General features: G+C 40.7%; 1 protein-coding gene across 1 annotated transcript in view; it reads right to left on the minus strand.

The window, feature by feature from the left end:
- Window positions 1-6,462: 6,462 nt before the first annotated feature.
- Ttpa (alpha tocopherol transfer protein) overlaps window positions 6,463-27,173 on the minus strand; it is a 29,183-nt gene continuing 8,472 nt past the window's right edge. Inside the window, exons 3-5 of the mRNA XM_057790660.1 lie at window positions 20,563-20,756; window positions 17,688-17,798; window positions 6,463-8,360 (exon numbers count right to left, since the gene is read on the minus strand). Coding sequence (XP_057646643.1) covers window positions 8,187-8,360; window positions 17,688-17,798; window positions 20,563-20,756 — 479 coding nt within the window. The 3' untranslated portion in view covers window positions 6,463-8,186. The remainder of the gene's footprint in view (window positions 8,361-17,687; window positions 17,799-20,562; window positions 20,757-27,173) is intronic.

A 27,173-nucleotide genomic window follows, 5' to 3' on the forward strand; every position in this document is an offset into this window, starting at 1 on the left:
GTTAAGTGAGATACGGACAAAAAGGAACTAAGGTACTGTTGACTAAAGTATAAAGTAGTTTCTCTTCTACACAGATCAGTATGGAAATATTTCCAAAGAACAAAAGAGGGACTATTTAAAAATCTCAGTGGATGTTGGGTGGTGGTGGCACACACCCTTAATCCCAGTACCCTGGAGTCAGAGGCAGGCAGATCTCTGTGAGTCCAAGGCCAGCCTGGCCTAAAGAGCTAAAGAGCGAGGACAGGCTCTAAAGCTACACAGAAAAACCCTTTCTCAAAAAACCAAAAAAGAAACCTCAGCGGGTAAAAATGACTATCACGAAGTGTGATGACCTGAGTTTAATTCCCAGGACCCACGTGATGAAAGCAGAGCATCAACTCATTCAAGTTATCTTTTGACAACATATGTACTGTGGCATGGGCATGCTCACTCCACACAGACAGAATAAATAAAATGTAACAAAAGTTAATTTAAAACTAGGTTAAAAGTAGATCTATCATAAATCTAGCTATAGCATTCCTGGGTATTTACCCAGGAGACTCCAAGTCAGCATATCACAGAGATTATTGCATATTGATGTTTATTGCAGCACTGTTCACAATAGGTGCATTATGTAACCAACCTAGAGATGGAGCAACAAAAGAGTAGATACTGAAGAGGTGGTATATATACACAATGGAATTTTTTCAGCCATAAAGAGCAAAGTTATGTCATTTGCAGGAAAACGGATGCAACTAGAGATAATCATATAAAGTGAATTGAGATAGTCAGAAAAGCAAATATTTAATATTTTCTCTCAGTTATGGTTTCTAATCTTTATAAAGGTATACAAGATCATTTATGTATATAGGGCATGAAGTAGAAATTTTCTAAAGGAACAAAGAGAACTTAAGAGATAAGAAGGGGAAAGGGAAGAGTTAAGAATAGGATGCGGGATATATTCAGCATGCAGTGCATACTGTTAATCCCACTAGCAAGAATAAGACCACGATCACAAATTTTGAACCAAATTTGAAGCAAACTTTGATTAAATACTGGCCAGGACAAAAGACACTAACCAGGTCCATACCAGGATTCCCAGAGAATGGCCACAAATTATGTTGGGTGCTTATTAAAGGCAAAACCCACAAGGCTATATTCTTCCTGACTTCACCCAATCGGAGCAAATATACATCCTGACATACTTCTTGCCTATGTGTGATCAAGTACATCCTGTGCAGTTGGGACAACCAAGCTTGTTTATAGAAGTGGAAACACCTGGATTATTATCTTACATAAACAGCCCCCAGCATTCCAGGAATTTATCTGTCCTTGGGCAAAAGGGCTTACAGGTTAGATGTATTTCTGTTTTACAGATCTCTTAATCACAATAATTTAAACTTAAAACATAACTTTAGTCCTTAAATACTTGTATGAAAGTGTTCTTATATAATGCAGAACTGTGAACTACCACTGACTCATTGTCTACAAATCTACTGTGCATAGTCTATAATATTTAATGATATTGGTATCCAAGGCCTCCCATATTCCAAGATGACTGAGCCACTCTCTCATACCATCCCTCTTGACAAAATGCATGGCTGTTTATTATTCTCAAAAATGTCCTACTTGTTCACCTCTCTTTGTCTTTGCCCGTGTTGTTTTTTCTTGAATGAAAATGGCCCCACAGGCTCATATGTTTGAATACTTGTTCCCCAGTTGGTAGAACTAACTGATTAGGAAGGATTAGGTAGTGCGATCTTGCTGGAGGAGATATGTCCCTAGGGACAGGCTTTGAGGTTTCAAAAGACTCATGACATTCCCTGTGTGCTCTTTGCCTCTTACTATTCAAGATGTGAGCTCTCAGCTATTCCTGCTGCCATTATTGGAATTACTCAGATGTCCTTTACTATATAATGTACTGTTACCCAACTATTTCTGGTAGACTGTTTTCTCTCTCCTAAGTAATATCTGCTTAGTGTTTGTAATGGATATCTTTTAATTTATAGTCACCGGGGAGTGAAACTGAGGATTAGGAAGTGTGACCTTGTTGGAGGAAGTGTGTCACTGGGGGTGGGCTTTGAGATTTCAAAAGTCTATGCAAGACCCAGTCTCTCTCTCTCTCTCTCTCTCTCTCTCTCTCTCTCTCTCTCTCTCTCCCTCCCTCCCTCCCTCCCTCCCTCCCTCCCTCCCTCCACCCTGCCTACTACCTGTGGATCAGGATCTAACTCTCAACTACTTCTTTAGCATCGTGCCTTCCATGCCTGGTGCTGCCATGTTCCCCATCACAATGATGAAAGTCATCCCGAACTAAATGCTTTACAAGAGTTTCCTTGGTTACCATGTCTCTTCACAGCAATAGAACAGTGAATAAGACAGAAGTTGGTACCAGGAAGTGGTGTATTGCTGTGATAGACTTGCCCAAGCTGATTGCTTAAAGAATGTGGAAGACTCTGGGACTTTGGACTAGAAAACCAGAAGCAGGGCTTCAAGAGCCATACTAGTAGGAGCATAGGAAATCATGCTTAGGTTTAGCAAAGGTGCTAAGGGCAATGTGAATTGTCAGGGCCCAATGCAAAGGTTGCAGAGGGGATGAATATTATCTGCTGACCTGGAAACCATTCTTGTGCTAGTTTGGTGAAGAATGTGGTTGCTTTTTGCCCTTGCCCTAAAAATTTGCCTGATGCTGAATTGAAGAGTTTTGGATTAATGCCATTGGCAGAGGAGATTTCAAGATGGCCTAGGATTGACTGGCATGTGGTTAGTAGGGCTCAGTCTTAGGCAGATCTACAGTCTGTACCAGGTACCCTCCTTAGGAGCTGTTGGCCTTTGAAGCCACCTGTGCCCTCCCCTGAATGGTGTGGCTACTGTGTGGTAACCACTTGCCTTGGCTTTTGTAAACCTGCTTATCTCTGTGAGTGTGAGGGTGAGACAGCTCCTTTATCACTGTGTAGCAGTGAGCAAGAGGGACAACTCCTCACAGCTGAGAGGTGTGACGCCCTTTCTCAAGCGCCTGCAAATTCCACCTTTAAAAACCTGTGTGTAGCTCCTTCTGGATAGCATGCCTTCAACCTGGCTCTATGGCTTTTTCCTTGCTAACAGTAATAATAAACTCAATCATAATTTGGATTGAGTCTGTGGTCTTTACCCATAGTCTCAAAGTCCATAATAAATGAAAAAGAGCAAGCACAGCAAAAAGAAATATAAAATACACAGTTTGAGGAGAAAAGGAATAGTAAGAAACTTTTTTTTTAATTTTTGAGGCAAGTCCAGTGCCCAAGGACATACAAAGTTTAAAGAAAAACTGAATTCTAAATAGAATAAAGGGAATACTAACCTCAGGGCAAGACCCCATCAGCTAAACTTCCGACTTGTGAGAAGGAAGTAAAAGAAAGCTTAAGCAGTGAAGGAAACCATCAACAACAGAAAGCTGTTGCAAATGTAATTGAAAGCAAAGTAGCATCAGCAAGCAGCAGAACTTGGCAGATTTGGCCATATGGGGCTGGCTTTAAAGTTGAAGATTCAAGAAAGGGGTTTTTGACTCTCCCTGTGCAGCAAAGGAAAACCACGGAGGCCAGGTATGTGTCTTTCTGCGTGAAGGCCCAAAGAAGCCACTATGCGAAACTACGAGGGTAAAGCCTGCATTGTGTTGTAGACCGCTAGATGTGGGAGATGCCAGAGGCATGGGATTCCTGCCAAGAAGAGCTGCACACTGGCTTTTGAACTGGACCTTGAGAGAGAAGGGTGTAGCAGTCCGCAGAGCTGAAAGGAAGTGGAGATTCAAAGAGCACTTTGATATCAGACATAAAATGCAGAATTTGGAGTTTTCCCTCCTGGTTTTTGCCCTTGCTTTGGGCCAGCATTTCCCCACTGTTCTCCTCTTCATCCCTTATAGAATGGTAGTATATATCCGGTTACATTTTATGTTGGAAGCGTATGATTTGCTTTTTGCTTTTGTTTTGACATGAGGTTGCAGTTAAGAGATTGCCTTTGGGACTAAAGACTATGGGACTTTTAAAGTTGGACTGAATGCATTTTGCATTTTGATATGATTACTAGCCCATAGAGACCAGGGAGTGGAATGTTTGAATGCTTGGTGGAACCAGGGATAGAACTGCCTGAGGATTAGAAAGGTTAGTATGGCCTTATTGCAGGAAGGGTTCAAAAGTGCATGCCAGGCCCACTCTCCCTCTCTCTGCCTGCCGTCTGTGGATCAGGAATATAGCTCTCAGCACCAAGCCTACCTACCTGCTGCTATGCTCCCTACCGTGATGTCAGTGGGCCCACCTCTGAAGCTGTATGCAAGCTCCCAATTAAATGCTTTATTTTATAAGAGTTGCCTTGGTCATGAATTTTTTTTTATTATTTATTTATTTATTTATTTTGCCACAACAGAGAATTTAATCCACAGTGCTGTCAAAAACAAGACATGTGGGGCTGGAGAGATGGCTCAGCAGTGAAGAGCACTGGCTGCTTTCCAGAGGACCTACGTTCAATTCTTAGCAGATGGTAGGTCTCAGACATCTGTCACTCCAGTCCCAGATGATCTGGTACCCTCTTCTGGCCTATATTGGCACCAGGCAAATATGTGGTACAGAGAAGTATATGGAGGCAAAACACCATACACAGAAAATAAAAGTAATAATGAAAAAGTAAGCAATATGATTGACTTGACAAGAAAAGAGCAATTAGTCAAGTGCTGAGGCTGTGGTGGGAACACTGAGACTGGGTGAGAGCACTGAAGCCTTGTGGGAGAACTGAGGCTGTGGGGGGAGCACTGAGGCTGTAGGGAGAGCACTAAGGCTGTGGGGGGAGCACTGAGGCTGTAGGGAGAGCACTAAGGCTGTGGGGGGAGCACTGAGGCTGTGGGGGGAGCGCTGGGGCTGTGGGGGGGAGCACTAAGGCTGTAGGGAGAGCACTAAGGCTGTGGGGGGAGCACTGAGGCTGTGGGGGGAGCGCTGGGGCTGTGGGGGGAGCACTAAGGCTGTGGGGAGAGCACTAAGGCTGTGGGAGGAGCATTAAGGCTGTGGGGGGAGCGCTGGGGCTGTGGGGGGGAGCACTGAGGCTGTGGGGGGAGCACTGGGGCTGTGGGGGGAGTGCTGAGGTTGCGGGGGAGTGCTGAGGCTGTGTGTGTGTGTGTGTGTGAGCACTGAGGCTGTGGGGGGGAGTGCTGAGGCTGTGTGTGGGAGAACTGAGACTGTGGGGGGAGCACTGAGGCTGTGGGGGGAGCACTGAGGCTGTGGGGGGAGCACTAAGGCTGTGGGGGGAGCACTGAGGCTGTGGGGGGAGCACTGAGGCTGTGGGGGGAGCACTAAGGCTGTGGGGGGAGCACTGAGGCTGTGGGGGGGCACTGAGGCTTTGGGGGGGAGTGCTGAGGCTGGGGGGGGAGAGTGCTGAGGCTGTGTGTGGGGGAGAACTGAGGCTGTGGGGGGGAGCGCTGAGGCTGTGGGGGGAGCGCTGAGGCTGTGGGGGGAGCGCTGAGGCTGTGGGGGGGAGCGCTGAGGCTGTGGGGGGAGCGCTGAGGCTGTGGGGGGAGCGCTGAGGCTGTGGGGGGAGCGCTGAGGCTGTGGGGGGAGTGCTGAGGCTGTGGGGGGGAGTGCTGAGGCTGTGTGTGTAAGAGCACTGAGGCTGTGGCGGAGTAGGCAGGTCTGTGTCTTGGTTAAGCAGTGGTTTCCACCAGTCTTAATATGATTAGCTTCATTTCTGGTTCCAAGTTTGTAGCTCCCAGTACCCCCAATTCTGCCATCTAACAAAAGGCAAAACTCGGCATATACAGTCTGTGAGGAGCGTTCCAGAAAGCATAATGTCACTCATCAGCTGGGTTGGTTTCTTTCTATAATTTAATTTTTGATCTATATATTTAATGTAAGTAGTAAAGAGAATATTTTGAAAGAACTTTAATTCTATTTCCATCAGTAAAATCTAGTTTAACCATTAAAATCATGATCTGGGTTGGTAGGAAACAGTTCTAAAATTGGATTATCTAAGTTTTATGAAATGCTGGAACTAGAACCCATGTCCTCAGGCACATACATACAAGGAGCCACAAAGCTAATTGTAGAAGCTAAGCCGTACACACTTGAGTTAAAAGTCTAAGCAACATGAAAATAAAACTGAAAACCACAAATCAGCATGCTACTGTATCAACCAAATGATTTGTTTTTCTTGACTAGGTTTTATTTTTTAGGTATTTTTTAACTTTCCATGTAAAACTGCACACGAACTCCAAAGACAGATAACCCCAGGCCAGAACTGGAGTGTGTGGCTCAGTGTCCGTACTAGACACAGCCAAGGCCACCAAGCTCAGCAGCAGGATAAAGCAGCCTGCACCTAAGACTTAGAAAGAAAGGAATCAACGTTCATATAATGGGCAATGAGAAGTAGTTTGTCTTCATTATTTTCTGAAAGAAAAGGCGTTTTTAAATAGTGCCTCATTTACATTTTAAATAAAAAATTGACACCATGGTGTATGAGAAAGATATTTATTTTTAACAATATTAAAACAAATTACTGTGAAGTTCTACTACATAGTAAACACCTATGGAATTCACCTTCCAGAAAACACTTCTGGCACAACTGCAGTGAAGGCACATAAAGAATTCCAGTTATTTGCCCAGAACCATTCAGAACTGTCTACTCACACTGTTTATCAATGGTCTTCATTGAACTGCTGCATTTTAGAAAAATTTCATCGCTAATGAACACACTAAAAAGGCATTTGCAACATTAGCCTTTATAGGCATGTGCCATGCCTCCACAGAATCATGCAAGTGATTGAACAGCCACATGTAAATAAAGAAACATCTGAGTTTCCCTCGAAGATTAAAAGTTTCACTAGCTGGAGGTGTTTTGTTGCTGTTTAGTCCTTTAACTGGTTTTCTATTTTTATTTATACAATTTAAATTTTATGATTTAATAAAGAAGACTAACATTTTAAGAAAAAAAGCAAGATTTTCCTTTAGTAAAATTAATAGTAAAGGTAGCATCGAATTGCTAAATCAAAATTAAACACGTTCTCTGAAGAACATCTGCACCTCTTTGATTTTGTCAGAAGTATATGTACAGAGAATCATAAGTATCAGCTCATCTGATTAGACTCATTTTCTTATAAAGAAAAACACCCTGTGCAATGAAAACTATCCTTGCACAAAGATACTAATATATGATTAATGTTGAGCACATATTTAATAAATTCTCTACTTTGTATTCTTTCAAGTTTAAAATAAAATTAATAGACAGCATTGAGTACAAAATTATGTCAGGAATTTAAGACTGAACTGAATATGGGATAAGATTACATCTTTCCCAGTGAATGAAAGTCTTAAAAATGCACCATGCACCGCACTGTGGCACAGACAGCACACCCTACCTATGACTGTTTAAATTAAACGTGAATCATGGAACTTAGACTATTCTGAGATAATAGGAAAATTCAAATTCTTTTATGACTAATTTGAAAAGTGCTGGTTATAACTGCTGATGGCTAAATATCATGTAAACTATTTGTGTAGTTCTTTTTTTTTTTCAGGTATGAGAAGCCTGTGTAGAACATAAACAGAAGCTACAGTTCTATCCTCTACTTATCCGAAAACACAAGACTCCATAAGACAGCATCGACTGTGGCCAGAATATTTTCTAAAGTTTTAAATCAGTTCTATCAGCCATAGTGATTTCATTGCATACAATACGGCGACGTGTAGTCTTACATTCAAAGGCTTCTTCTGCTGTTCATATGCTAACATAGGATTTTCCTGAGATAAACTATCCTGCCGGCAGAAAGCTGTATTCAGATTGCAGTCTGAATTTTAATCTGACACCATCCTCAACTGAGCACAGTTTGTTTCTCCATCACTCAATATGCACAGTATCTTTGTGCTGGACTAGTCATCAATCTAGTATTAAACAATGTGATCATAAAATTTTGCTTAAAATGAAATTTCCCGAACCATACAAAGACACACGGGGACAGGCACTTTAGATGTGGCCATGTTTGTTCTTCGCATGTAAACAGGAATCTCTTCTAACATTAATTAACTCAAAAGGAACAGAGCACTGTAGAGTTAAAACATTCCCCAGATCTCCATGTTGCATGTTTAAAGGTCTGATAAGCTTCAATTCATTTAGAAGGTTTGCTCTTGAATTTAGTAACCAGACAGGATCCCATCCTTGAAGTTATAATGAGGAAGTCATTCCCCGGAAATAACTTCTCATTGGAGGGTCTCAGAAATGCTGCTGAGATAATCTTCAGACTTCATTATAAAATTTGTCCACTCCTGGCAAACATCCTCCATAGAGAACTCCTCACCACCATATTCCACAGGAAGAATGTCTGGGAAGTGCTGAAGTAGGCTTGATTTGTCATTGTTCCCATGCAGGTGAATCTGAAAGAGCCACGGTATTTTAGAAGGTGTTATCTTAGTTACTTATAAAGGTAAACCGATCAGACTTACACCTGACTTCTCTATGGAAACCATGAAAGCCAGAAGGTCCTGGATAGAGGTACTGCAGAAACTAAGAGACCATGGATGCAAACCCAAACTACTATACCCAGCCAAGCTATCGTTCACTATCAATGGAGAAAACAAGGCATTCCAGGATAAGAACAAATTTAAACAATACGTAGCCACAAATCCAGCCCTACAGAAAGCAATAGAAGGAAAATCACAACACAAGGAATCCAACATAGCCAACACTGCCTACAATAACTCAGGCATCTAGCGACCCTTCACCAGCATGAGTCAAAGAAGGGAGACACACAAACTCTATTACCAAAAACAATAGGAATAACCGGAGTAAACAACCACTGGTCATTAACATCACTTAATATTAATGGTCTCAATTCACCTATCAAAAGGCACAGACTAAAAGATTGGATACGAAAACAGGATCCAACATTCTGCTGTTTGCAAGAAACACATCTCAACCACAAAGACAGGCATCTACTCAGAGTAAAGGGTTGGGAAAAGGCTTTTCAAGTAAATGGTCCTAAGAAAAAAGCAGGTGTGGCCATACTAATTTCTAACAAAATGGACTTCAAACTAAAATCAATCAGAAGAGATTGAGATGGACACTTTATACTTAAAACAGGAACAATTCATCAGGATGAAGTCTCAATCCTGAATAAGCCCCTAATATAAAAGCACCCACTTAAGTAAAAGAAATATTACTAAAACTCAAGGCAGACATCAAACCACACACACACTAGTAGTAGGAGACTTCAACACACCTCTCTCACCAATGGACAGGTCAATCAGACAGAAACCTAATAGAGAATTAAGAGAATTGTTGGAGGTAATGAAGCAAATGGACTTAACCGACATCTATAGAACACTCCACCCAAATAGGAAAGAATATACCTTCTTCTCTGCAGCTCATGGAACCTTCTCGAAAATTGACCACATACTCGGAAACAAAGGAAACCTCCACAGATACAAAAAAAATCAGTGTCCACCTGTGTCTTATCAGATCACCACGGATTAAAGTTGGAAGGCAACAATAATGCTACCCCCAGAAAGCTGACAAACTCATGGAAACTGAACAGTCAACTACTGAACCACACCTGGGTCAAGGAAGAAATTAAGAAAGAAATTAAAGTCTTCCTTGAATTTAATGAAAATAAAAAAACAACATACTCAAACCTATGGGACACGATGAAAGCAGTGCTCAGAGGAAAGTTCATAGCACTAAGTGCCCACTTAAAGAAAATGGAGAAAGCATACATTAGGGACTTAACAGCACACCTGAAAACTCTAGAAAAAAAAAGAAGCAGAAGCACCCAGGAGGAGTAGAAGACTGGAAATAATCAAACTGAGGGTGGAAATCAACAAAATAGAAACACAAAAAACAGTCCAAAGAATTAATGAAACAAAAAGTTGGTTCTTGGAGAAAAATCAACAAGATTGACAAACCCCTATCCAAACTAATTAAACGACACAGAGAGAACATGCAAATAAATAAGATCAGAAATGAAAAGGGGGACATAACCACAGACACAGAGGAAATTCAGAGAATCATTAGCTCTTACTACAAAAGCCTGTAAGCCACAAAACTGGAAAATGCAAAAGAAATGGACATTTTTTTGGATAAGTACCATATACCAAAGCTAAACCAAGAACAGGTGAATGATCTAAATAGACCAGTTAGTCGCAGAGAATTAGAAATGGTTATCAGAAATCTCCCTTCCAGGTAGATATGGGAGCAGCAAAATATATATCCTAATTAAGGGCGCCATCTTAGGGTTGGCAATGACTTGACTCTAGAGGGGCTCGCAAGTGTCCAGGGAGATGTCCCCAGCTGGTACCTTGGCAACTGAGGAAAGGGAACCTGAAATGACCCTATCCTATACTGATGAATATCTTGCATATCACCTTAGAACCATCATCTGTCGATGGATCGAGATAGAGACAGAGACCCAATTTGGAGCAATGGACTGAGCTCTTAAGGTCCAAATGAGGAGCAGAAGGAGGGAGAACATGAGCAAGGAAGTCAGGACCACGAGGGGTGCACCCACCCACTGTGACAGTGGAACCGAAATTTTGGAGGCCACCAAGGCCAGCTGGACTGGGACTGAATAAGCATGGGTTGAAAACGGACTCTCTGAACATGGCGGACAATGAAGGCTGATGAGAAGCCAAGGACAATGGCACTAGGTTTTGATCCTAATACATGAACTGGCTTTGTGGGAGCTTAGCCTGTTTGGATGCTCACCTTCCTGGACCTAGATAGAAGTGGGAGGACCTTGGTTTTCCCGCAGGGCAGGGAATTTGGACTGCTCTTCAGTATCAAGAGGGAGGGGGAATGGAGTGGGGGGGAGGAGAAGAGGAGTGGGGAGAGGGGGAGGGGAGTGGGAGGAGGGGACAATATGTGGGAGGAGGGGGAGGGAAATGGGAAACGGGGAGGAGGCGGAAATTTTAATTTTAAAAAGCATGAAATAAAATGAAAAATAAATTAAAAAAATAAAAAAAAAATCTCCCTTCCAAAAAAAGCCCAGGACCAGATGGTTTCAATGCAGAATTCTACCAGAACTTCCAAGAAGAGCTAATACCTATACTTCTTAATGTATTTCACAATATACAAACAGAAGAGTCATTGCCAAATTCCTTTTATGAAGATACAGTTACCCTGATACCAAAACCACACAAAGACCCAACCAAGAAAGAGAATTACAGGCCTATCTCACTCATGAACATCGATGCAAAAATTCTCAATAAAATACTGGCAAACCGAATCCAAGAACACATCAGAAAAATTATCCATTATGATCAAGTAGGCTTCATTCCAGAGATGCAGGGCTGGTTCAACATACGCAAATCTATCAATGTAATCCACCATATAAATAAACTGAAAGAAAAAAACCATATAATCATTTCAATAGATGCTGAAAAAGCATTCGACAAAATTCAACATCCCTTTATGATGAAGGTCTTGGAGAGATTAGGGATAAAAGGATCATACCTAAATATAATAAAAGCTATTTACAGCAAGCTGACAGTCAACATTAAATTAAACGGAGAAAAACTCAAAGCCATCCCACTAAAATCAGGAACACGACAAGGATGTCCACTCTCTCCATACCTCTTCAATATAGTGCTTGAAGTTCTAGCAATAGCGATAAGACAACATAAGGGGAACAAGGGGATTCGTATTAGAAAGGAAGAAGTTAAGCTTTCGTTATTTGCAGATGATATGATAGTATACATAAGCGACCCCAAAAACTCTACCAAAGAACGCCTACAGCTGATAAACACCTTTGGGAATGTGGCAGGATACAAGATCAACTCCAAAAAAACAGTTGCCTTCCTATACACTAAGGATAAGGAAGCAGAGAGGGAAATCAGAGAAACATCACCTTTCACGATAGCCACAAATAGCATAAAATATCTTGGGATAACTCTGACCAAGGAAGTGAAAGATCTATTTAAAAAGAACTTTAAGTCTTTGAAGAAAGAAATCGATGAGAACACCAGAAAATGGAAGGATCTCCCTTTCTCTTGGATTGGGAGGATCAACATAGTAAAAATGGCAATTCTACCAAAAGCAATCTATAGATTCAATGCAATCCCCATCAAAATCCCATCAAAATTCTTCACAGATCTGGAAAAGACAATAATCAACTTTATATGGAAAAACAAAAAACCCAGGATAGGCAAAACAATCTTATACAAGAAAGAATTGTCTGGAGGCATTACCATCCCTGACTTCAAACTCTATTACAGAGCTACAGTATTGAAAACAGCTTGGTATTGGCATAGAAACAGAGAAGTAGACCAATGGAATCGAATAGAAGACCCTGACTTTAGCCCACAAACCTATGAACACCTGATTTTTGATAAAGGAGCTAAAAGTATACAATGGAAAAAAGAGAGCATCTTCAACAAATGGTGCTGGCAAAACTGGATGTCAATCTGTAGAAGAATGAAAATAGATCCATATCTATCAACCATGCACAAAACTCAAGTCCAAATGGATTAAAGACCTCAATATCAGTCCAAACACACTGAACCTGATAGAAGAGAAAGTGGGAAGTACTCTACAACACATGGGCACAGGAGACCACTTCCTACGTATAACCCCAGCAGCACAGACATTAAGGGCATCATTGAATAAATGGGACCTCCTGAGACTGAGAAGCTTCTGTAAAGCAAAGGACACTGTCACTAAGACAAAAAGGCAACCCACTGACTGGGAGAAGATCTTCACCAACCCCGCAACTGACAAAGGTCTGATCTCCAAAATATATAAAGAACTCAAGAAACTAGACCATAAAAGGCTAATCAACCCAATTATAAAATGGGGCACTGAGCTGAACAGAGAATTCTCAACAGAAGAAGTTCGAATGGCCAAAAGACATTTAAAGTCATGCTCAACTTCCTTAGTGATCAGGGAAATTCAAATCAAGACAACTTTAAGATACCATCTTACACCTGTCAGAATGGCTAAAATAAAAAACACCAATGATAGCCTTTGCTGGAGAGGTTGTGGAGAAAGGGGTACACTCATCCACTGCTGGCGGGAATACAAATTTGTGCAACCACTTTGAAAAACAGTGTGGCAGTTTCTCAGGAATTTCGGGATCAACCTACCCCTGGACCCAGCAATACCACTCTTAAGAATAAACCCAAGAAATGCCCTATCATACAACAAAAGTATATGCTCAACTATGTTCATAGCAGCATTGTTTGTAATAGCCAGAACCTGGAAACAATCTAGATGCCCTTCAATGGAAGAATGGATGAAGAAAGTATGGAATATATAAATATTAGAGTACTACTCAGCAGTAAAAAACAATGACTTCCTGAATTTTGCAGGCAAATGGACGGAAATAGAAAACACTATTCTGAGTGAGGTGAGCAGACCCCAAAAGAGGAGCAGGGAATGTACTCACTCATATTTGGTTTCTAGCCATAAATAAAGGACATTGAGCCTATAATTCGTGATCCTAGAGAAGCTAAATAAGAAGGTGAACCCAAAGAAAAACATATAGGCATCCTCCTGAATATTAACCTTCATCAGGTGATGAAAGGAGACAGAGACAGAGACCCGCATTGGAGCACCAGACTGTAATCCCAAGGTCCAAATCAGAAGCAGAAGGAGAGAGAGCACGAGCAAGGAACTCAGGACCGCGAGGGATGCACCCACACACTGAGACAATGGGGGTGTTCTATCAGGAACTCACCAAGGCCAGCTGGCTTGGGTCTGAAAAAGCATGAGATAAAACCAGACTCGCTGAACATAGCAGACAATGAGGACTGCTGAGAACTCAAGAACAATGGCAATGAGTTTTTGATCCTACTGCACGTACTGGCTTTGTGGGAGCCTAGGCAGTTTGGATGCTCACCTTACTAGACCTGGATGGAGGTGTGTGGTCCTTGGACTTCCCACAGGGCAGGGAACCCTGATTGCTCTTAGGGCTGATGAGGGAGGGGGACTTGATCGGGGGAGGGGGAGGGAAATGGGAAGCGGTGGCGGGGAGAAGGCAGAAATCTTTAATAAATAAATTAATTAGAAAAGAAAAGAAAAGAAAAGAAAAGAAAAGAAAAGAAGGTGTTATCTTTGACTTCACCATAATAGAAGCATTTCCAGTGGAAAAACAAACCTCACAAAACAGGATACACTGAGCCTGGCAGGAACATATAGATACTGCATCCTTTATTATTCTCCTATCTAGGAATGGTACTTGTATTTAGATTATGCTGATGTAGATGATAATTTTAGTGTTTTCTTAGATTTGCATTTGTATATTTACAAAAGGATGATAAAATTTACTACCTGATATTAATTCATAGTAAATAGAAGCATATAGTTGCATTCACAATTAGGCTCATGAGGAGCAATTTATATAATTGCAGACAATGGATGCAATACCATCAAGAAATTATGACAGTTGTGAACCCTAAATTTTCATTTAAAATTTTTAAAAGAGTAGAATACCAGTAAAGGCAAAATAAAGCAAGGCATAGAAATCAAAAGTGGATCTTACTAAAGAATAAGCAAAAGTATCTTTCCCACAGGTAGGGGTGTAGAAGGGCACGAGGCCCCCAGGCTTACACTAGAGAAACAAGAACTGCTAAACACACAGGCTTTTTTCTTCAATGGGCAAAATTGACATCTGGGTGGAGCGGATGTTGTTTAACAATCTGGTAACCTTTAGCTGTTCTATTGAGCCAGCCATCACCAGAATCCCGCAGACTCCTAAGTGTTGTTTCTAAGTCACTATAACACATTCTTATGAAAAAAAAAACACGTATTTTGCAAGAGAGGCTTTTTAAAAAAGATTTATTTATTTATTTATTTATTTATTTATTTATTGTGTACACAGTGTTCAGCCTCCTTGTATGCCTGCAGGCCAGAAGAGGGCACCAGATCTCATTACAGATGGTTGTGAGCCACCATGTGGTTTTTGGGAATTGAACTCAGGACCTCCAGAAGATCAGCCAGTGCTCTTAACCTCTGAGTCATCTCTCCAACCCCCAAGAGGCTTATTTGTCTTTTTTGCTGTTATGCTTATTACAAACCTTTGATCCCTAGACCCGCCTCAGTCAACAGAACCCGTTCTTGTGAAAGGGGTCACTGGTGCTTTCCAAATAAGACACAGTTTGCAAAATAGTTCCCACGTAGCACCGCTTTAAGCTTTGTTGTGACAATTGTCAGGAGGAAACTTGTTCCCCAAAGTTTATTGTGTTTAACTTTCTAAGAGATAAACCGCCTGGAGTCAGACTCCAGAAATTTGAGCCAGCCTGACTAACTAAAGTCATTGCTGAACCGAGTTTCATTCTTGCCTCTCTGTGGATCATTTCCCTGCAGAACTGCAGGAACAATGAGGGTTGGGAAGGGAGAGATACTCAGCGAACCTTCATTCCCAGCACCAACACTGGGCAGTTTGTAACTCCAGATTGCAACCCCTTGACATTTTTAGAGTATCTAAGATGCAATCAGTTAGCGGAGAAGAAATTCTATCTTCTATGGAAAGGAGAAATATTGACATGTATATTGTTTGCCAAGAGGCTGAGAAGGAAAAGTGCCTGGGTTCTTTACCCATCTTGGCAAGTCTGATGTGAGTTGACTTTCACCAAGCTGCTTCACTTAACATCTGAGGGTTTTTTGTTTGTTTTTTGTTTTGTTTATTATGTATACAGTGTTCTGTCTGCATGTATGTCTGCAGGCCAGAAGAGGGCACCCGTTTCTCACTTATAGATGGCTGTGAGCCCCCCCCCCCCCATGTGGTTGCTGGGAATTGAACTCAGGACTTTTGGAAGAGCAGGCACTGCTCTTAATCACTGAGCCATTTCTCCAGTCCCAACATCTGAGCCTTTAAAGTTTTTCTCTTTTTGGCTTTTATTCTCTCTTTTCATTCGATTTAGTTATTCTCAATTTTTTTAATTGTTCAGAATATAACCCAAAATAGATATACTTATTTTTAGAACTTTAAGAGTTCAGATGGTATCCAACGTTACTAAGTTACACCGAAGGGACAACAATACTGCCTACATAAAATCCTAAATTCAAAGTAGCCAGAAGTGGCCAGCTTCACTAGAGCTTAGAATTTAGGTATGATTTTTCTGAAAGACAGAAAGAAATTGGCCTGGAGAGATAAGAGTGCTTGAAGCTCTTCCAGAGGACCAGAGCTCAGTTTCTAAAACCTGTATCAGGTGGTTCCCAACCACACCTAACTCCAGCTCCAAGAGATCTGATACTCTCTCCTGGCCTGCAGGGGCACCTGCACTCATAGATACATACCTCCCCACAGACATACAAATAACTAAAGAATAGAGCAAATCTTTTCTTTAAGACAGAAATACCCACTGGAAGTCACAAATAGCAATAAAAATACAAGAAAGAAGGAGAGGGACTGGGTAGGAAGAAGTAGTTCAATAGCAGTGGGGTAGCCTGAGAAAAGGGTAAGGGGTCGGGGAATGAGCAAAATAGATGAGATACATGCTTAGAATTGTCAATGTTTAAGGAAATAAATAGAAATACCAGCTGGATCATCTAAACTGCAAAGAACCTCTATAGGATCATAGTATTCTGACCAGGTATAAGATGTTATGCTTTCTAAAGATGGAAGAAAAATTTCTAAGTATCTCATTATAACTAACACCATCATAATAAATACCATCACTACTTATATTTTTTTAGGCTTAAGTCACAATGATCCTCCAGAACCATTTGCATCAGGCAAATGGCGCAACCTGTGCATCCCCCAGCGGCTGGGAAAGCTGAAGTGAGAGGGTCACTTGAACCTAGAAGTAAGGGACAAGCTGGACAGCTTAACAGTACCCTGAATGGAAGCTGTAAGAATGATCCTCTGCGGATCAGTGCAGGGAAGCAGTTGCTGTTGTGGAGAACAAACTTTTAAACCTTTCAAACATTATAAACAACAAAACTTGAATCAAAAAATTCTACATAAAGCTCAGCAGGACAGGTTAGTGAAAGCCAACCCCTTTGATTCAGCGGTCAGACATGAAATCATACTCCCCAGGCATAATGTGTTTCAGTTACGTGTGTTTGATACTTAAGACACTATGAATTCTTATTTATATAAGCAACACATTCACATAACTTAGAAATCAAAACAAGATTAAAAACATGCAGGGATTTTGCTACTAACTCTGCCTTCACCCACCCTCACTGGATCATTTGGAAATCACCCATATTTCTGTTTATCCTGACAAAATACATTTTGGTGCAACCATAATTATATGTTCTTACTCTCCCACTTTCCCAAAAAAAGGTAGCCTAATATCAACACTGATCTGCATGAAATACATCTCACCTTGAAACACACCCTGCAGTCTTGTGTGAATCTATCACAGTTACTTCGACCAGCCCCTCATGGTGAATGCTTGATGGTTTTAATCTTTTTCTGTATCTATGTTTTTGTTGGTACACAGCTATATCTAGCTGATGAATTTCCAGAAAATGCTGACATAGTTTGTCATAACTATTACCACACTGCCCTCTACAGGGAATATATTTTACTCTCCAGTGATAAATGCACGTCAGTTTCCCCAGAGTCTCACAGCCAGGAATGCTAGATTTTTTAAAGTAAATTTTAATTTATAAGAGTCCTTGACATGTTTGATAAGATTTTCAATATTTTTCCAATGGTTTATGGCCAAGGGACATGGGAATATAGTAAAACTGTCCTTAAATGGGAAAAGGCAAGAATGTTCTCAGGAGATAAAATAGGTTGAATATATTTTACTCACCCGGCCCTTAATCTTTTCAGTCAGAAATGGTTTAATCATGGAAAAGACAGCATGGAAAATGACTGGCTCATTTATCAAATGGATGCCACGAACTTTCAGAGGAAAGGAATCCTTTTGAAAGGAAAAAGAATCAACCTTAAGAACACAACATAAATACTGCAGATACATTCCTAAAGAGAAGTCTCTTCCATGAACACATTATAAGTTTATGGCAATGGTCTGGAAGATGGCCCATGCGTAAAGTGATTCTATGCAAGCATGGAGACCTGAGTTCAGGCAACAAGCAGTCACATAAACAGTTGCCATGGCTGCCCTGTCCCCAGAGCAGAGGACCAGAGGCAAGCAATTGCTTCTCTAGCCAGCCTGGAAGAAATGATGAGCTCTAGGTTGATTTTAAGACCCTGTCTCAAAAAATAAAATAGAGAACAATAGAAGACATTAACTTCTGTCCTCTATGCATGCGTGTGTGCACATGCACACACACACACACATTTACAACAGACTCTAAAGTGTGACTCCATTTTCAAACTGGTTTATTCCATCAACACAAAAGCCTGGTTTATCTATCACTGTCAGTGGACTCAAAAAAGACCTGTAGGAAGGCTTTATCCTCCTAGTTTAGGCCAAGTATTTAATAGCCATCTACACACTTGGATCAGAAAATCCACTCCCTAGTCACACATAAAGCTTCTCCTAAGGAAACAATCACAATTTGAGACATTTTTAACTCAATATTTTTACCAAAAATATTTTTAGAGGAAAAACATCAAGCATCCATGAAAACTGAAACAATATCATAATAGACACACATTTTAAATTTTTTACATTGGTATATATCTTTAGTGTCCAAGTCATACACTGCTTAGAAAGCTTAAAATGTTAATACCTAAAAAAAATAAACTCATTCAGTTTTCTTACCCAAAAGTTTAGTAATTGAGGTTAATACATACTTTTTCTCTTTTATGAAGAAATTTTCCCCTTCTTGCCATTTTGAGATGTATTATTAATTGGGTTTTTCCCACAATCTATGTATAATTTTATTTAAACTTAACTGCCTTCTTGCATTCTGCCCTGTCTCATTGTTGCAATATAATTTGTGGTGAGCATCGTGAGTTTTAACGTTGTTAGGATGGTCCATTAAATGAATGTCATCATTTAAGTGCTCACTTTCTTATTTTGGGGCAAGTAAGTTGTATTTAACTTTCCTCTACGTTAAGCTGCAAGGCACTGTCTGTGCCTAGCAAGAGACGTAACTGAGGAACAGCTTTTACACTCTGCAGACCTGCACTAGGGTCCTAGGGTCACTGCTGGTTTGAAATTGTCATTGTCTGCCATCACCCAGGATGGCCATTAAGTATAAAAACATTTGGAAGCCTTAGGAAAGTATCTAGCACATAGTAAACTATTATTGGTACAATGTACAGTGCCCTTACTGTATTCAAGATAATTCATTAGCTGGGTCCCAGAAGTAGTATTACTAGGTTAACGATAATGGCATTTTAAAAAAGACTTTGGGGGCTAGAAAGATGGCTTAGTTACTCACATGCTTGTCATGCAGACATTAGGACTTGGGTTTGATCCCTAAACTGATGAGCTGTGGGGAACTGAGCATGTTGGTATATGCTTATAGTCCTAGCACTGGAGTGATGGAGAAGGCCTCTGGGGATCATTGACCAGCCAGTCAATGAATCTAATCAGTGAAGACCAATGAGAGACTGTGTATCAAAATACGGGAAATGGCAACAGAGAAACAAAACCTAAGGTTTTCCTCTGGCTTTCTTACATACATTCATGCATGTGTAGGTATACACACAAGAATACAGGTATATCGAACACAGGTATATACACAAAGATTTGATTTCTCAAGAAAGGCATATCAATTTATAGCTAGCAAGACATGTGACATTGCACCATTGTTATATTTTTGTAGGAGGTTTTATAGACTGCCAGCCCCCAAACCATGACATAAGATTTATTATTAATTATGAATGCTCAGCCTTAGTTTAGGCTTGTTTCTACTAGCTTTTTGAACTTAAATTAACCCATTTCTATTCATCTATGTGCTGCCCCAAGGCTCGTTTACCTCATCTGTGTACCGTCCATCCTATTTTCCTGCTACCTCTGTGTCTGGCTGACTTGGTCTGGGCCGGCTGCCTAGATGGCTCCCCTTTTCTCTCTGCCCACCAGTCCCACCTATCCCTCCTCTGCCTGGCTATTGGCTGTTTAACTTTTTATTAGGCCAATCAAATGCATTAGGCAGGCAAGGTGAAAAAGCAACACATCTTTCCATAGTTAAACAAATCAACATGAACAAATACAACACATCTTTCCATAGTTAGAAAATATTCTGCAACATAAACAAATGCAACATGTCTTTACAGAGTTAAACAAATATTCTTTTCCACAACAATTTTTGAGTCAAAAATTTGTTATTATCATTCTGTTGTTATTATTGTTCTGACACCAGGTCTCATCAGGCTGGCCTTTTGATCCTCCTGCTTGTACCAGCTAAATGCCAGAATTTCAGATATATTCTACCACACCTGGCTTGAGTCAACATTTTAGTTTAGGAAGAAAACTTAAGTGACAAAAATAAAATAAAATCACTTTATATTTAAATGTGTATATTCTGTATTTACTTAGTTTGAAAGTATTTAATTTTGAGGTTTGTTACATTTTTAATAAATAACATATTTACTATTGACATTCTTTAAATATATCTATCATGTACAATATTTGTTTCAAAAAATGTACAAACACAATTAAACACTGTTATATATTTAACAGTTACAATGTATACGCACACACACATATATATATACATACTCACACACATATATGTATATACACACTAATAGTTTCAATGTATACTCACTGTAAGTACAGCAGCAATCTTTTTGGCTACAGATGGGGTAATCTGGAATGCATGAGAAATTTGCCAGCCTTCTAGGTCGAATATAGCCTTGACTCCATTCCGTTGAGTTTCCACCTCCTGTACAATGAGCTCTGATGTGATCAGACTTACACGAAATACATCATAGGCTGTAAAAACTTTTGGGTCCCAGGATGCTACAATAAATTAAAAAGACATTGCATCTTACCACTGTGTGAAGAATCAGAAAGATTCTTTAAGGGAACAAATTATTTTAAGGCCTAAAGGATGTGTAAAAATAAAATCATGAACAAAGAATCATGAATTAAGTAATAAATAGATTGAACTGAGGTCCAAATATTTGCCTGCTTCTCCCTGTTTCCTTAAATTTCTGGATATGAATAGATTTTAAGAACATGGCCTAGAATCATATCCAGAAATGCAGATCAAATGTGATTGATAAATGAGATCACATCATCACTTCAAGAGAGGGTCGTGCCTGGAAATGAACATGCCTCTGACCGTGCTCCAAGATCAGAAATAAAAAAGTGTGAGCCTGGGTTGCAATCAGCAGCAAGAATCGCAGCAGCTTGTGGTTTGGATCTGAAGTCTACCCACCAGCTCATGTCCATCGGTGTCCAGAGATCATGCTGTCTAGAGGGAACTAGCTCAAGAGGACCCTAAGCTCATCCGTGAACTAAGGCATCTATGGATTCATAACTTAGCAGACAGGCGGCTGATACTGAGAATTTGGAAGTAGGACCTGGTTGGAGGAAGTGGGACATTATGTGTGTGCACTTGACGAGGATATTTTGTCTCTTGTTCTCAGTTGTTGACTCCTGGTCACCATACTCTTGTCAGCTGTCCTCCATCACATTCTCCCTGGTACAGCATTCTGCATCAACACTAGCCCACAGTAATGATGCTAACTAATGATGGGTTTAAACCTCTGAAGCCAATCTTTCCTCCTCTCACACTGATTTCCTCAGGAACCCTGTCACAATGATGGACAGATGACTAACACAGCAACCAAAGAGGTTGCTAAAGGAAAAGCCTGTAGAGCACATAGACAAGCTGGTCATCTGCCAGATCTCAGGGACCAGCACACATCAGTCATGCCCCTACAGGCTTGGGCAGGAAGCTTGGCTTGGAAAGGCAGCTATACACACCCAGGGAAAACACAGTACCTATGGTAAGAGGAGGTACTGAAATTCCTGTCCACACAGCCTGTCCCTCCCCACCATCCTTAAGACAGGTCATAGCAAGCAGAAATGATAGTAGTAACGGTCAGGGAAGGACGTTGTCTTTAAAAATGATCAAGATTTATTAAAAATTGTCATACGATACACATACAAGAAGACAGGAACCAAACACCATAGACAAAGCAGTAAAAATCAAGAAAACAGTTAAAAGACGAAGCTGAATGAAAAGAAGGAATAGCTTCACAGATGTGAGGGATGAAGAAGAAGCTATTTGTAAGGATAGATAGGGCCAGCGAGATGGTTCAGTGGGCGTAGTCTTCTGCCACCAAGTCGGACTGCTTAGCCCGATACCAGGAAGCAGCGTGGTAGAAGGGAAGAACTGGTTCCTGATAGTACAGTAGACTTCTGACCTCACCCATGATGTGACACCCCTGCACCCACACAAGCATACACACAATAAATAAAGAAATGTTTCAGAGAGGGTAATTATTGGCGATAAGACCATATTGCTGAAGACACCACACACTTCCATCATCACAGGACCGGTTAGCCTCCTCATAGCTAGCTAGCTTTCCTGGAGCTGAAAGGTGTAATATATGCTACTGCAGGATAAAAGTCATCAACACCCTTACCCGTCTGTGAACCCAGAGAGATTCCGTAATAACAGATCTAGCCAGATCTGCCCATTGTGGCAATAGTGGCATAACCACTATGCAAGCAACTCCTTCCCAATTATATGTGAGGCCTGCCACATACCTGGTATTGTAAATCTGGTCACAAGACGATAGACAGGAAGGTCATAACCCTTGTGGGGGAATCTATTACCACGATTTTACTAAATGGTTACAGTAGCAAACTGTTTTCTAAATACTTGTCTTTATACACATAGATCAGTGCGGCTCTCTGCCCTCACTGGAAAAACTTCTTTTTGCCGTGGATGGCAGTTACACTGACATTTACCAACTGTCAAAGTGGAGAGACTAAATGACTGTGGAGCAGAGTCCTCAGCCATAAATGGGACATCTATCACACACACGCACAGGCACACACACGCGTGCACACACACACATACTCACACACACCCCACATCAGGGACCATCTCAGAAGACCTAGTGGAAAGATTGTAAGAAGCAGAAGTTGGCTCAGACTCCTGGGAAGCCCTGTCCTCTGGGTATGGCAATGCTGGTGAACTCCTGACCTCACGACAGCTGTGGTAATTGTGATCAAGTCAGTGAACATTCCAGCGTGAATAGGGGAAGGACTCAGTGCACCCCCATCCTGGCAAGAAGCTATTGTCAGATGACCTTTCTGGGAAGAGAAAGCCTCTTGTACTCAGGGATGTAACCCCTGCTCAACTGCCCATGTTCCAGGGGATGGTTGTATACTCAATTGCATATGGACAGCACTAATTGGACTTTAACGGGTTATTAAAGAAAGGACAGGAGTTTGGAAAGGGGATGTGGAGTGATGTCTGCGAGGAGCTTGACAAGGTAGATATGATCAAAATATACACATGAATGAAATTCTCAAAGAATAAATAAAAATATTATATTTTATAAGAGAGGCTATTTTAAAAATTCAGTAGAAATCTTAGAAATAAAAATTAACTGAAAAACGTCAGTTGATGGGTTAGTTAAGTCGCAGCAGAGAGCCAACCAGCGAAAGAATAATGGTTTAAAAAGTCAAGTTGAAGAATGTTTCCCAATCTCACATAAAAGAACACAATCTGGTACTGTCAAAAAAATTGAGACCAATGCAGCTGAATCTGGACATTTCAAAACCCAAATAAGTCAGAAACAAACAAACAAACAAAAAAGCAGGAAACAAGAATGGAACATTAATGATAGAAAAATTTTTCCTTAGTTGAAAAAATGCATAGCAATTCAGACTGGAGTCCACTGAATGCCTAAAGGGTATGTGAAGCAGAAAATGTTTCAGGTCGGGTGTGGTGGTGCACAGCTGGAATCACAGCTCTTGGAAGGTAGAGATTTGGAGTTCAAGGTCATCTTCTGCTGTACATTGAGTTCAAAGCCAGTCTAGGTTCTGTGAGATCTTGTCAAAGGGAGGGAAGAAGGGAGGAAAAGAGGGAAGAAGAATAAAAGAAAGTTTAACAACTAAGAAATTGAAAGGCTCAGAAATTCAAATATCCTTGCTTTGGCTTCCAAGTAAGTTGTCTGTGCTATTTATTGAGATAGTGTTTGGGGGTAGAAAGATCATATGTACACATTCTAGAATGTTGCCCAGAAGACTGCCAACTGGATGCAGGAAGAACAGACAACCAATTGCATTAATCTGAATCCCCAAAGAATAAAACATGGTAAAGACACAGTTCTGGTAATCATTTGTGTGTATATACCTATGATAGAGACTGTCTAGAATAGATCTGTTTTCCTCCTTTACAGGAGAGAGAGATAAAGATACATATGAGAAGCTGATAGGCTGGAGACATGACACAGCAGATAAGAGTGTTCTATTCTTGCAGAGGACCTGAATTTCATTCCCAGAACCCACGTTTCTCACAAACATCTCACAACCTCCTGTAACTCAGCTCCAGGGGACCCCATACTGTCTCTGGTCTCTCTGGCCATCTTCACTCGTGTGCACAAACCTCTTTACAGATATACACAAACGCACGTAACTTTCTTAATTTTTAGAAATAAGATACGCGTGAAATGAAGGCTGAGGCCAGTGTCCCAAGGAATTCCAGAACTGAAAGGCCGATGAAAGCAGGTACTTCCTGTGGTAGAAATGAAGAAAGGCCGCTCTGGATGAAGGAAAGCCTCCTGGAATGCATGGTAACAGAGGCACAGAACAGTGGTTCACAGGAGAGAAGTGCTGGCCTACTGCAGAAGCCAAATAGAACTTGGCCCGTTGAGCAGATTTGCTGGAAAGAGGATTGCTTACCACAGTTGCCTAAAGTCCTTTCAGAGAGTTGGGAGGGAAATGAGACCAGGGCTTACATGAGAATCTTGAGAACCATGTCTGGTGACTGGCAGGAACACAAAGAGTCTGGCTGAGGGCAGGAAAGTTGAGACCAGAGGTGGCAGGTAGAGGCTGGAGTGGGACCAAGGAGGAGTTTTTGTTTTCAGAGGCCGAGCCTTAACAGCTCTAATTGCTAGTTGGTATTAAAACGCTGTGTGGAAAAAGATAAAGACCTAGAAAGGGAAGAGATGGCCATGAGATTTCCCTTTGATTTACAGCAACTCAGATTCTTGGTAAGAATATGGGAAGTATTTATTCAGCTCAAAAACTAGGACACTACAGATATGCACAAATACACATAACTTTTTTAATTTTTAGAGATAAGATGCATGTGAAGTGAAGGCTGAGGCCAGTGTCCTGAGGAACTTCAGAACGGAAAGGAATTTCAGAACGGAAAGCAACAATGATGAAACGTGAGCTCGCAAAGGGGATTTGCAGACTATAAAACAGTTTCTGACTAATTTCTGAGCCAGTGACCTGTCAGACCTGTTCTGTTCTGTATTCACCTCCTGTGAGTATAAATTAAAAGTTCAGTTCCTCATCCCAACAGCTTCAATTCCACTTTGCTATATATATGCTATAGTTATGTGCAGGCTAGTAGTTACTGTCAAACAGGGGCATCACTGAGGTTCTATTGCACGGTACAAGCTAAGTAAGCGCCATAAAGAAAGACATAAGAAATTAGAATTTTATTTCTTCCCTAAATCTACTTAGCATTTATTAACTATTGTGTGTCAGTTAATGTTCTTATTATATATGTGTGTGTGTACATATATATGTGCATGCATGTGCTATATAAAATAAGATGTAATTCTCACAGCAACTCTGTGTTTATAGGTTTTTACTATGTGCATTTTGTAGATTTCAATAAAGTCAACATGCCCCATAGCTTCAACTCATAATAACTCAATTAAAATATGATTGAAACGGAATCTTCATTGCTAAAATTGCTTTTGCTGCTATAGTATGGTAGTAGTAAAGGCTTCAGATTACATCCTCTGTCATGGTGCTGATAGAAGTGCACACAAAAGGAAGGACTCTGCATTTTCTCACTGCTTTTACTGTGCAGACATAGTACAGAGGGGAGGTTACTGCACTAGGCTTCTAGGGGAAAAGTTTATCACAGATGCAGCTATTCCATCAATTCAATAAAATTGAGAAAATCTACAAAATCTTATTCTGTCCTTTTATTCATAAAATACTTCTGAGTTTCTTCCTTTCATTCTAGAATAACACAACACACAGGAGGCTTATAATATACCTTTCTTTCCTGACCTTCCTTCAACCTATGTATCTTTGAGGTTAAATATCTTTGAGTTAAACAACACATCTCTCTCTCTCTCTCTCTCTCTCTCTCTCTCTCTCTCTCTGTGTGTGTGTGTGTAATAAGCACATGTGGCTATACATGGAGGTCAGAGGTCAATGGTGAACGTCTTTATCATTCTCTACCTTATGTTTTGAGCCTCGAGCTGACTGATTCAGTTAGACTTATGGGCAGCAAGCCCCAGGCAACTGTCTCCATCACCAGGATTATAGACATGCACTGGAGCGGGCACTAGCTTTTTACATGGGTTCTGGGAATCTCAACTCAAGTGCTCATGCTTACATAACAAGCTTTTTACCAACTGAGCTGTTGTCCCAGCTCCTAAATAACACACTTTTAAGTAACTATACTTCCAGAAGCCTAGGCTATCCAATAGAGCTGTTAATGTGCTACTAAGATATTGGCGACCAAAAAATCGTATTGGCTTTCTCACTATAAAAAGTTTGTTTTCACCTATTTTGTCTCAGTATCTAAACTAGAAAAACAAAGCAAACAACAACAAATGCCCAGCCAGGCACTCCAAAACCCAGACACTTAAAAGGGGGCAGATGGACAAAATAAAGCATCAGGATGTTTCGCTTTTTATGCTCATAAAATATAAACATAAAATATAAACATCACTTAAAGGTGAATCTCAGGTAAACTGGGTACAAGATTTCGTATAAGTGTGTCCTGGGAACACTAAAAACTTCTTTGTGGTTTATCTGAAATTTGAATTCTACTGTTAAACCCTAAGTTCTTGTAATATGTTAGTTTCTTTGCTAATTCAAACATATATGCTGGCCACCCCATCCCTAAGAAGCTTCCTTTGGAATGCATGGAGCAACAGAAGGACAGGAAAGCTGCCACTTTGTGCTTGTTGGTGATATCACATGCAGACTCCAGTGATACTCACTTACATTCAAGAGTTAAAAGCAGTATCTTGTTCCTGACAAAGAAGCAAGCAACTGAGATAAAGGCAGAGGTCTTATGTAGAGGTAAGTAGTGAACACTGATACATGTGCATTTTAAATCTTTAAAGAGAGGGCTACTGGGCATGGTACCTGCCTGGAATCACACTGAGTACTAGGAGGCTGAGGCAGGATGATCGCTTGAGCCCAGAAGTT

The sequence above is a fragment of the Chionomys nivalis genome, chromosome 16 (genome assembly GCF_950005125.1).
Source record: "Chionomys nivalis chromosome 16, mChiNiv1.1, whole genome shotgun sequence".
NCBI lineage: Eukaryota > Metazoa > Chordata > Mammalia > Rodentia > Cricetidae > Chionomys > Chionomys nivalis.